An 11127-nucleotide genomic window follows, 5' to 3' on the forward strand; every position below is an offset into this window, starting at 1 on the left:
AATTGCATACATGTTATTTTAGTAAACACTGAAAACGGGTCCCACAGACCCAAACAGCACACAAAGGTTAAAGGTAAGCATATAATAATGTTAAAATGTGCTAAATATATACACTGCAAAAAACAAAAAAAAGAGGAGTAAAAGTAGCCCCCGACTTGTTTTATTTTTTGAAAGTAGCCCTCGTCCTAAAAAAGGTTGGTGACCCCTGCTATAGAGCAACACGTGCTAAAACTCAGTTATTAAGATGTGCAGTACTTCTTCTGGAAACTCAAGCCTTACCTTGTTTGGTGATTTGAAAGTTCTTCTTGCTGCACAGCACAACAGCTTGCAGCATCTCATGTGGAGAGACATGAGCCTTGAAGTTTCTCGGATTCCAAAGTTTGCGCATCAGCTCACCGAACCTCTGCACCAAGAGGAACATGATGTCACCCGGTGGTCTCCGGATCCCCATGTAGTTTTCCTCCTCAAGGAAGTAGTTTCGCAACGGTGGAACATTGGAAAAAGCCTGGGGGGGGAAAAGGCAAACGTGACATGGTTGGGATTATTTAGAGAAGTGAATGACCATGTTCATTGATGGTCCAGGGAGACAGCTAATCGTACCTGTAAGACCACATTGGCGTAGTCGTTGGCTTTAATGTTGTTGAGCCCTACGATGCCAGGCAGGTAGGTCGTACCATCGTAGGCTCGGTACAGTTTACCCTGCTTGTCCAGCCCTCCAATGTGCTGCTTGGTGAAAGTTGGTTTCAGCACATACTGTAAAGAAAGTGTCAACAGATTACTAACAACAAAGTGCAGTTTGTACAGTATGGAATTGGTGTTACTTATTGACACTGTGACACTTTGAGAATGACCTTTGGTGGTTAAAACAGTATCTAACTATTATCCCATCACAGTATTATGCCAACTCATTCAAAATCAATATGAATAGTGACTATAGTAAAACACCATCAGATCACATTTGAAATATATCCATATGAAACACTCTTAACAATATACAGTTGTATAACAACAATAATAATAATAATAATAATAATAATAAGTAAAGTCATCGGGTATGTTTTTGGCATGTAATGTTTCTGAATACTACATGAACTCTCTCAATCCTGGATGTATTTATAATATGCAAAGTAATATTTTACTCGTGTTAAGATGGTGCTTAAAATGAGTAAAATATTGACATGCCATCAGCCTGTTACACTTAACTTACCGTGATGTCTTCTAGTGAGGAGTCAATGATCTCGTAGTTGTCTGGCAGACAGTAAAACTTGAGAGTGTGCAGATTCAGGAACACATGATGGGTAAACTGCACACTGTGCGTGTAAGCATGAGACTTCAAACCTCTACCTGCAGGGATACAAGCAAAACATGAGTGAATCAGTCTTAGCACAACAAGGTGTTTCATTCCTTGTTTAATGTTGGATCCCTCACTTACCTTGAAAGTATTTCCCACATATAAGGCAGGCGTAGACATTGATGTGGGAGAGTGATATGGAGCACAGTTTCTCAAAGTCAAAGTCCAGCACACTCCTGGTGGATACATAGACAAGACTGGGAATCAGCTGGAGAGCAATAGAGGAGGACGGGGCTAACTAGCATGTAGCACTAACATTAGCTATGCACATTCAACTATATCTTACCTGTTTATAGTGTCGAGGTAAGGACAGTGGCGGCTTCTCCGGTCTTCTGCTGCACGTCCTCGGCCGACTTTGGCTGCCACTGCAACAGGAAGTAAAACAATGTTCAAACAGTTTAATGTAATCTCACGTTAGCCAAACATGCTAACTGACCTAGCCTTTTTGTTGTTATGAGATAATCAACTTGATGCACACGAGTAATGATGAATAAATCCGAAGGGTGGTATATTTCTTTAACCAGTGAAAACTATACTGCAGTGGTTCTTGTTGACCTGCCTGTGTGTGACTGAAACTAGTGAATACAATCAAAGGCACTTTATAATAGCACTAGTTAGCTTCATGCTAACCAAACGTAGAAGTAAATAAACGTACCTATGTCTTCGTCGTCCTCATCATCATCGTCCACTTCAGTCTCTCTTTCTCGCTTCATAGAAACCATCATGGCAGTTTCCTTCGGAGCTTAATGTCAAAACAACAGAGAAGGCACAACTTTATTTGGAGAAGATGAATGAGCAGCACCGTGTGCGATGGTCGAAACTCGCGGTGGTTGTACGTCGCAAATGGCCAACCAAGAACTAACACGAAGAGGCCAGCATTAGTTGCTCAATACCTATACCACACAGGTGCCAAAAGTACTTGGAGATTGTACATTGTAGTAAAAAGTAGAAGTACCAGAGTGTAGGAATACTCTAGTTAAAGTCCTGCATTCAAAATGTTACTCAAGTAAAAGTGCAACATAGCTGGCATCAGAATATACTTAAAGTACCAAAAGTAAAAGTTGTAAAGTACTCATTATGCAGATTGGCCATTTTCAGAATAATATAATATATGTTTTGATTATAATTATTAATATGTTTATCATAGCTTGTAAAGGTGGAACTAATTTGTATTATTTTATTTACTGCGGCCTAATTTATGGATTTACTAGGTTTAACTTACTAAATTCTTATTTAAGTGTTGATCATGTTTGATATCATTTTTCATAATGTGTAAAGTAACTGGAGGTATTAAATAAATGTAGTGGAGTAAAAGTACAATCATTATTTCTGAATTGTAGTGGAGTAGAATTACAAAGTAGCAGAAAATGTAGATAGTCAAGTAAAGTACACAGTACTTGAGTAAATCTACTTTACTTTACATCACTGCAATACAAATATATTAATTTGCTGATTTTCTGAAAGCATAACTTGATTTGTTATATATATACATTCAATTTCTGATTTATTGTGCTTCAGAAAATGTGTCTTTAAAACAATGTTTATTTTCGAGCTATTATTAAGTTGTAAACTCGGGGAATGTTTTAGTTGGACAACGATTTACCGTTAGCTAGCATGTAGCTTTTTGTCATGTCTGTGGATCTGCCTGAGACTTGTTGCAATCCTTAGCGTTTATTATCTCACAAATATTATCACCGCTTTGGAACATTTTGTTGAAATGGATATTTTAGGAGAAGATGAATTGGACGAGCTGAAATACAAACGCTCTGGGCGCTTGGATATGAGCCACGGCTTCCTGCACCATATCCGGAGGAACCAGATTGCTAGGTGATTTCCCAAAAGCTAATGCTAGAAGCTAACAAACAAGCTTTTACTATTTAGCCACAATATCTGGAGCCACAACCGCACACGTTAAATAGAAGTTAGAGGATGTTATAGAAGTTACTGTGATTGTAAGGGGAGGTTCCGCTACACTCAACCTGAACATAAACAAATAAGTCCTTCAGGCGCATGGCTAGAGTCATCCTAGGTATATATTTCAAAGATTCAAAGGCTTTATGTTATATGCATATTACGTACAGTGTAGATATGGCAATGACAAAATGAAGTCCCAAGCTCCTCCAACAATGCAACATAATACATAAAACATACAATACTAATAGTACAAGAAGAAGCATTGTAGAATAATAGTTTAGGACACTGGAGACAAAACAACATATAGCTAGCATAGCATGTAACGACAACAACAACAACAACAACACTGTTATCACTGGTAACATTAAATATCAACCATCCACATACACGTTCATTGTACCTGTACCTCATATCTGTTGTTTAACCCTTGCCTGAGATTTCCTTCTATACTTGTTTTTTCTATTGGTTAGTGAGTATGTCCCATTTTTAAAGTTATTTAATCAATGATCTTAAGAATGTAAAAACCACAACTTCCATTCAAATTAAATAATGTTGATTTATTGGCTCTTCAAGAGATGACTATGATAAATCGGTGAAGCAAGCCAAAGAGGTGCAGGAGGCAAAAGAGCTCCAGCGGCGGAGGAATACTACGACCCCTAGACGACCCCGTCGACCTGATATCCAGGTGTACGATCCTCGACGCAGACGTAAGTTAAGGCACTTTGCGGTGTTTATTTCCAACACTGAATCCAGTAAATAATATACTTGTCTGCTCATTTCCAAGATGATTCAGATCCAGGGGGCGGTGCTGAGGCAGAGGAGTCCAATGAGAGCGGGTCCAGCACAGAAACAGAGACCCATGGTACTGAACTCTTTTGGCTCGACTACCAGGCGGACTCTGGTACCATTACCTCCTTCCTTGTGCACAAGGTACATGCAGATCACTATTTATTATTCTGGCATTGTGATTTATTTTTGTTTTGGTCCTAATTCCCTTTCTATTTCTAAAGGAGGACAAGCCTGAGAGGTTAGTGCAGCGTGTAGCAGAGAAAAACATATTGGATTCAGCCATGAGGGCAGCTCTGGAGACTCGACTTCGAAAGGAAATTGAGAAAAGACGAGGAAAACGCTGACTGAACAGAAGATTGTGATGACATAGCGGGTCTTCAGGCAAAGACGAGCAATACTTCATTTGCAGTTCTGCACTCCTACAAAGCATGAACGCTGTTGACAGTGCATAATGAGAGCTCTGGGATGACGTACTGTCCACAGAGATCCAGCTAGATGAGCATCCAGATGCCAATCCAGCTTCTGTTTTCAAGAAGGAACCGCACAGATTCAGTCCGCAACAATAGGCAGGTTGGTTCAGTCGACTGTCAGGTTCGGGTTTACTACGTTTCACTCACTTTGGATTGTTACCTCATGCCCTCATTCATAACGTTAAGGATGGTTCATACACCTTCAAGTTCACTTAAAAAAAACGTTGATGATTTCAGAAAGTTAATGGTAGGGTATGTAAGTTTGAAACCGGCTCGAGATAAACTTTGTGTTATATTCCATGGAATGCTCTTAACATCCCGATAGAAATGGATATCTTGTACTTTGACAAAAAATAAATAAAAACAATTCCGGCCCGGCTAAAATAACTGGATGGCCTACCTGCCTGTCAGCCTTCCATCTCGTGCACACACTTATCCCGTGCCCTCATTGGTCATGTGCACGTTCGTGTGTGTTGGAGGAGGGGCTCTGTAAGGAAGTGGCAGATTTTCTCCGGTCGTGTATTTTCTAATTCTACCGCACTCGAGCTGGTTTCTCAAACTTACATACCTTACCTTTAAAGTCAGAGAGGAGTGAGTATTCTTTGACAGAGAGCATCGCCACCTTCCTCCGCAGTTACACATGTCCTGAATTTCTTGTGTTTAGAAATATCTAGTTTTTATAAACAAAATGTTTACTTTTTGGTAAAATGCTGTGAATGGAAAGTCTGTGAAATCAGCGATTTTGTGTTTAAAACATTTGAGAATATCTTCTTTTGGAGAGAATAGTGGAGGTGGCCATGACAATGTGTTTGTGTGTCTTCTGTTGTTTTCAGTATTCTTATTTATTTTGGATTGTTGAAATACTTTTATTTTTGATACTGTAATATTTTTGAGGACATACCTCTTTACGTATAAAATGACGTACTGTATATAAAAGCCATTTATACTGTCCAAATGTGTCTGGATTTAGACGTGTGGAATTAAACGGCCATAACGTGTGAACACATTTTCTTAGTGTCTTGATATTTTGTTAAACACTCAAATTGATGTAGAAAAATACCAGATAATCATCAGTTCTGTTCTATCCTGAAACATACATTGGTTGGAATACTTACAGCAAAATATATTTTCAGTTTACTGAAACTGCTCAGCAGGTGGCAGTAGGAATCAGCGTTTCCACTCTGCAGGCCTATCTTCTTAACTTTTGTTTTTATAATAAGTTAATTTAAATGTTTGTCAATTAGTAGTGCATAGCAGTGTGTTATAATTGTATAGACATATTGTCATTTTCCATACACAATATTTCTACAGTAAGTGTTAATCAACCTAAAATGCTATATATATATAAAAAAAAAAGTAAGGAACTGGAGGTTAAAACCTTCCAGGGAAACTGGGTACTATGTTCCACGGCTGATTGTATGATAAAAAGAGCCCGTTTCTTTCATACAAAGTTTTGTTCATCCACCTTTTTAGTTTTATTGTGTTTGGCCCGTTTTCTCACTGGGACATCCCAAGCAAGAAAAACTGACAGAAAGGCCCAGGGACAAAGTGAGAAGATCAAAAAGAAAGTAAGCCACACACACACACACTATCCCTATTCTAACTTTGATAACAGCATTAGTGCACATGTTGAACCTGTCCTTTAACAGCCAACAGATAAATAGCAAACCAATTCTTCCCATCCCCACAGTGAAAAGAGTAAACACAAAGTTTAACCACCATCCCTTTGCTGTGGAAAAAAACAAAGTGGAGTTGACAGTTGGACAGGCTAGCCGTAGATCCACCCTATAGTCAGGGATTAATTCATTGTTTTCACTAATGCATGAAAATATGCAAACTTCATCCTCTGACCACACGGCGGGCCAAGTCTCCACAGCGTTACACAAAGCCTTTTCATGGAAAGCCGTCTCTGCCGTGCTATTGGTGCAACAGAGACACTCCTCTGAAGTCTGTCGACGCCCTTCTCCTGTTCACTACTAATTTTCCAGTCAGCATGTGACTGAGGTTATGAGAAGAGACACATTCCTATGTCACCCACTCCTCTGATTGCCAGATTATCTCTAGTTTCACTCATTCTCAATTGGATGAAAATGATCCAATCACAACTCATACCTGCACACCTTCCCCTCTTAGAGCAGCTTCACTTCCAAAATATTATAAAACACCTGCAGTCAGGTAACACTTATATGACTGCAGATCACTGAGGTACCTTTTGTGACAGGCAGGCAGCTCTTATGTATTCTGCAACATGGGACCATTACGTACCATACGTTGCTATACTGCACTGTTGTGTTCTCATTTCTAACCCAATGCACTATTTTCTTGAGAAAAAGAACTATGTAGCCACCATGAGCCATCTGTGTCTTTTTTATTAAAATCTCTAGGTTTGCATGAACTATTATTTGAAATAAAATGACATTGACTAATTAACCCAACCTATCTTTACGGATTGCAAGCAACTCTCTGCTTCACCAGCGGATACTTGGAAAGCTTCAGTTTTATCATGGCCTACATCACATTGTAAGTTATGACTGAGTTATTGAACTTTAATAGTAATGTAAATATTATAAACAAATCTCTATTGAAAAGCACCGAAGTTCACATTACATTTCTTTTGTTTAATATTAATTTTATATCAGTTTAGATCTGATTTGTTTTGATTTTGGAACGTCTCCAGGACCTTAAATAACAGTTGTGTAACGGAAGTTGATGGTGACACAGGCCGACTCCAAGATTAGGCTTGTGTAATCCGATGCACTTTTAAAACATTAATCAAAGCAGAAGATTTATATGATGATAAAGTGTTGTTGTTTAACACACCCAAATGACATGTCATTTCCAGTGTTGAGCAAATGAAAACGTGTTTGAACACACTGGTTAGGGTTAAGCTCATGTCACACAAGTTAAATTCAAACATGTAGGCTGTGATTCAAGGCTTTATTAATGTTTAACATAGTAAGGCCCTTTTTGAGAATTTATTTTAAACTTGAATAAAAACCGGACTATACATAACAAATTGGCATTCCACTTTGGACTTGAAAATATAGTCAAATAAATAGTCTAACCCTTTTTAAAAAATACAAATTGAGAAAGAAGCTGTGGAAAAAAGATCCTAATTCAAAATCTTTTCTTAAAGTGCACCAATGTTAACAATTTGGAGTGTCATGAAGTAGGTCACCTGCAAAAAAGACTGAAACTATAAAGAGTAATGTGCAGCTTTCATTTCAAATTCCTACAAACATACAATTAATCAACAAAAATCTCTCACAGATATACAATCTGCTTTCACTCAATCCTTACAAGAAGGTCTACTGACCTCAGCTAAATGCTGACCTGCTTGTACCTTACCTATCGACACTGTAGGGCTTGTGACTTTGAGAAAATAAGACTTTATTTATCTCTCAGTCTGCAACAATGTTTGGTCTCACTGTCATGCTCTGTGTTTGGTTTCTGATGCAAGCCGAGCACAGGTGCTGTCCTCTGAGCTCTCTGTTGTGGGAAGTATCTGCAGCCTTTGTGGTTGAGGAGAAACACAGATAACCCATGGACTTGCATCAAAACCTGTTACCTTTAAAATAATTGAAGTTATGCTTTATCAGCATGCGGTGCTCTTGAGGAACAGACGTGCGCTCTCAGCTGCCTCCACAGTGCGACAGTGGTGCAGTGCTCCTGCCCATTCAAGGCTGTGGATGTGTAACCCTCCACCATTCAGAGCTAAAGATAGACCTTTGACTGAACCAGTGTGGTCGTGGAAATGCACAGCTGCTGTAGTCGAACTGTCATAATAATAATAATGTTACTTGACCATGAACACTACTCATGGGTTTATATTTTGTAATTGAACCAATGTTCCAGCTCTCAGAGACAAATCCGGACATTTTTCGTAATGCCAGTTTGCATAAATATATATCTTAAGTTTGTATGTAACCTCTGAATATCACTTCCACATTTATATGTGTGAAAATGAACATATATTGAAAAAAAAAAAAAAAGCCTTCCAGCCACTTCCTTATTACGATCAAAATATGCATGCATTTGATCCGAGTCTTGGTGTTGCCATGAAGGCCAAAGTACCAAAGTATGTAGGTTTCCATGACAATAAACTCCTATGATAACTTCCTTAAGTGCAGAAATCACATGCAGAACAAACAATCCACTCATCAATTTACAAAGCAGGCAGGATTTAGGTTGCCCAGACAGTAAACAAGCTAATTAAATTAAAAAGCTTGCTGGATTACCGGTTCAGCTGAAAATCCCCACAGTTCCTACAACAGGATTTGATGGTGGAATTGTAGAATTGTAAAAGGTTTAACATCTTGAGCCAATACAGTAAAAGGTGTTTAATTACAATTAATTTGTTGATAACAAGAGGAAAACATATAATTTGTTCTCCATTGGAAGCAGCTTGTCACATTTTTACATACATTCAACACAGAAATCATCCTTGCTACGGTTAAGGCGCTGACTTGAGAGGACTGCCCAAACTGGTCGATACAGTATTTCAAAGTAGTGTTGTCACCTGGTTTAACAGGATTTAACTGAAATAAGCATGTTGAATTCATATCATTTGATTCTTCTCACGTCTCATCTCGTATTTCTTCATGTTAAGATTTCTTATATCTGTAATTTGACTACGTAAAAGAGAAAGATGGGGGTAGGCTGGTTAAACACACTGTAGCTTGATAACCTGTTTAAACAAACCGGTTCCAAAGGAAGATTTATCTAAGACTTTAGACTCCACAAGAATGTGAGAAATGTTTCTTATGAAAGGCTGCAACATTTTCTTTGTTAAAGCTGAGCAGCAGTATATTGAATTACCTGTTGGGGGTAAAAGCAGTATAACCCATTTTTCTATTGATCTGTGTGGAAATACCGTTTTGTGGATTTTAGTTTTGCCTAATAGTCTGGCATCTGAATACCTTGTTGTTCAATAATGTTATCTGCATCTGTTAGTTGTACCAGCTACCATCTTGATACAAAAGTGTTATGGATTAACATGTCAGTACTTCTTAAGCCAGTTATTACAGTACATGGCCATGCTGACATGGTGTAATCTTTGAGCCTTAGGAAATCTAGAGATGTCTCACAGTTTGTGAAAAGCTTTCTTCAACTACATTTTTTACGCGACGCGACAGCAGCCCCCACCCTCTGGAACGCTCTCCCTGCGGAGATCCGCAACATCCCCACGCTTGACACCTTCAAAAGGGCCCTCAAGACCCATCTGTTTACTAAGGCCTTTGGCCCCTAATTGTATTTGTTGTTTTTGTCTGTCTGACTGGTTGTCTGACTGCCTTTTGTTTTGTTATGTTTGTTTTGCCCTGTTCTTCCTTGTAAAGCGACCTTGGGTCTCATGAAAGGCGCTATATAAATCGAAGCTATTATTATTATTTATTATTATCCCTGGATATCTAATGTCCTCTTTTATGAAGCTACTTTGATTGAGAAACTGACATTGAGAAAAATGTTTGCTTACACCAAAACCAAGGTCTCCAAGAGCTCTTTGTCCTACAATATCAAAGTGGCTAAGGGCCAAATGTAATTGTTATTGGTCACAGAGTCACAAAGTACGCATTTATGTCCTGTTGTGTCTAATCTCTGTTATCAATTCAAGGTTTAATGTGGGTTGGCTGTGGCTCAGTGGGTAGTGTGCTGGACTTCAAATCTGGGGATAGCAAGTTTGAGTCCCACTGCAGTCAGCATGTCGTTGAGTCCCTGGGTAAGACACTTCACCCAAAATTGCTCCTGTGGGGATTGTCCACAGTATTGAAACAACAAATGACATGTGATGTGAATTCCTTTGTTAATCTAGTCAACGGTCGCTCAGTAATACTTTGCTACCCTTCCTAACACAGCTTGTTGGAAATCCTTAAGTTAAATAGACAAAGTAACAATCAACATTGTCTGCTACATCTGAAAGTTAGCTTGGTATGAACAAGGATATTATGATTCTTTATAGACAGCAAGTCATTCTGTAAAATGGGTATATTTTGAACTGTGAGGTAAAGCTCCTTTTTTCAAAGTCAAAATGTGATCAGAAAAATACAATCGTTAATAATAAACAAAACCATGGGTCAACCCTGTTATTTAAAGTAAAAGGGAGAAGAAAAAAAATATAAAAAAGTTTAATCAGGTAATCGATTGGAAAGGCCTCCATTTGGTGTTACACAAAGGCTGAACATTTTGGTGTAAGCAGGGTCTGGCCTTGCCTCAGAAGGTGGACATTTAATTTAAATGGTAGTGGGGATGATATTGAATCCAAACCCAAACCCAAAATGAAGAATAAATACACATTCTGCCCCAGGCACGGATTGTATCAGGGTGTGCACACTGAAAAAAAAAATACAAAATGAAAATGGAGATGAACTGGTTCTTGACGTAGGCGGAATAAAACACCATGGAGCCTTGGAGCCTTGGAGCCATGCTTGATTGATCTCAGCTTTCACAATAGAAACATACAAAAATGTATTTAACAGGAAAAGCCTGCTTCAAATGGTGAGGGCCCAGGCTGTGCCATCAATCTCTAGGATTTAATAATATAGCTGTCACAACAAAGGTATGACTGTTTTTCGGTTCAGGTTTCTGTCAGAGACCAAGGATGTTGGG

At 38.6% G+C, this 11127-nt stretch overlaps 2 protein-coding genes across 2 annotated transcripts in view; one reads left to right on the forward strand and one right to left on the reverse strand.

Moving 5' to 3' along the window:
• Positions 1–2240, reverse strand: part of usp39 (ubiquitin specific peptidase 39) — an 8672-nt gene extending 6432 nt beyond the window's left edge. The window contains exons 1-6 of the mRNA XM_010766731.1: positions 2007–2240; positions 1638–1716; positions 1433–1527; positions 1208–1344; positions 601–753; positions 280–505 (exon numbers count right to left, since the gene is read on the reverse strand). Coding sequence (XP_010765033.1) covers positions 280–505; positions 601–753; positions 1208–1344; positions 1433–1527; positions 1638–1716; positions 2007–2076 — 760 coding nt within the window. The 5' untranslated portion in view covers positions 2077–2240. The remainder of the gene's footprint in view (positions 1–279; positions 506–600; positions 754–1207; positions 1345–1432; positions 1528–1637; positions 1717–2006) is intronic.
• Positions 2241–2954: 714 nt separating this feature from the next.
• cunh2orf68 (chromosome unknown C2orf68 homolog) lies at positions 2955–4797 on the forward strand. The gene is made up of 4 exons (XM_010766721.1): positions 2955–3178; positions 3839–3972; positions 4050–4195; positions 4276–4797. Exons 1-4 carry the CDS (start codon positions 3069–3071, stop codon positions 4396–4398), a joined length of 513 nt encoding a protein of 170 aa, XP_010765023.1. The 5' UTR covers positions 2955–3068; the 3' UTR covers positions 4399–4797.
• The last annotated feature ends 6330 nt before the right edge of the window (positions 4798–11127 follow it).

The sequence above is a fragment of the Notothenia coriiceps genome, unplaced genomic scaffold (genome assembly GCF_000735185.1).
Source record: "Notothenia coriiceps isolate Sejong01 unplaced genomic scaffold, NC01 NC01_scaffold00003522, whole genome shotgun sequence".
NCBI lineage: Eukaryota > Metazoa > Chordata > Actinopteri > Perciformes > Nototheniidae > Notothenia > Notothenia coriiceps.

What these genes read in the sequence shown, in the direction of transcription:
- cunh2orf68 (XM_010766721.1), top strand. Translation starts at nt 3,069, where the DNA reads ATGGATATTTTAGGAGAAGATGAATTGGACGAGCTGAAATACAAACGC. An exon ending in GTACGATCCTCGACGCAGAC is followed by an intron (nt 3,973 to 4,049) that starts GTAAGTTAAGGC and finishes CTCATTTCCAAG; the next exon opens with ATGATTCAGATCCAGGGGGC. An exon ending in CCTCCTTCCTTGTGCACAAG is followed by an intron (nt 4,196 to 4,275) that starts GTACATGCAGAT and finishes CTATTTCTAAAG; the next exon opens with GAGGACAAGCCTGAGAGGTT.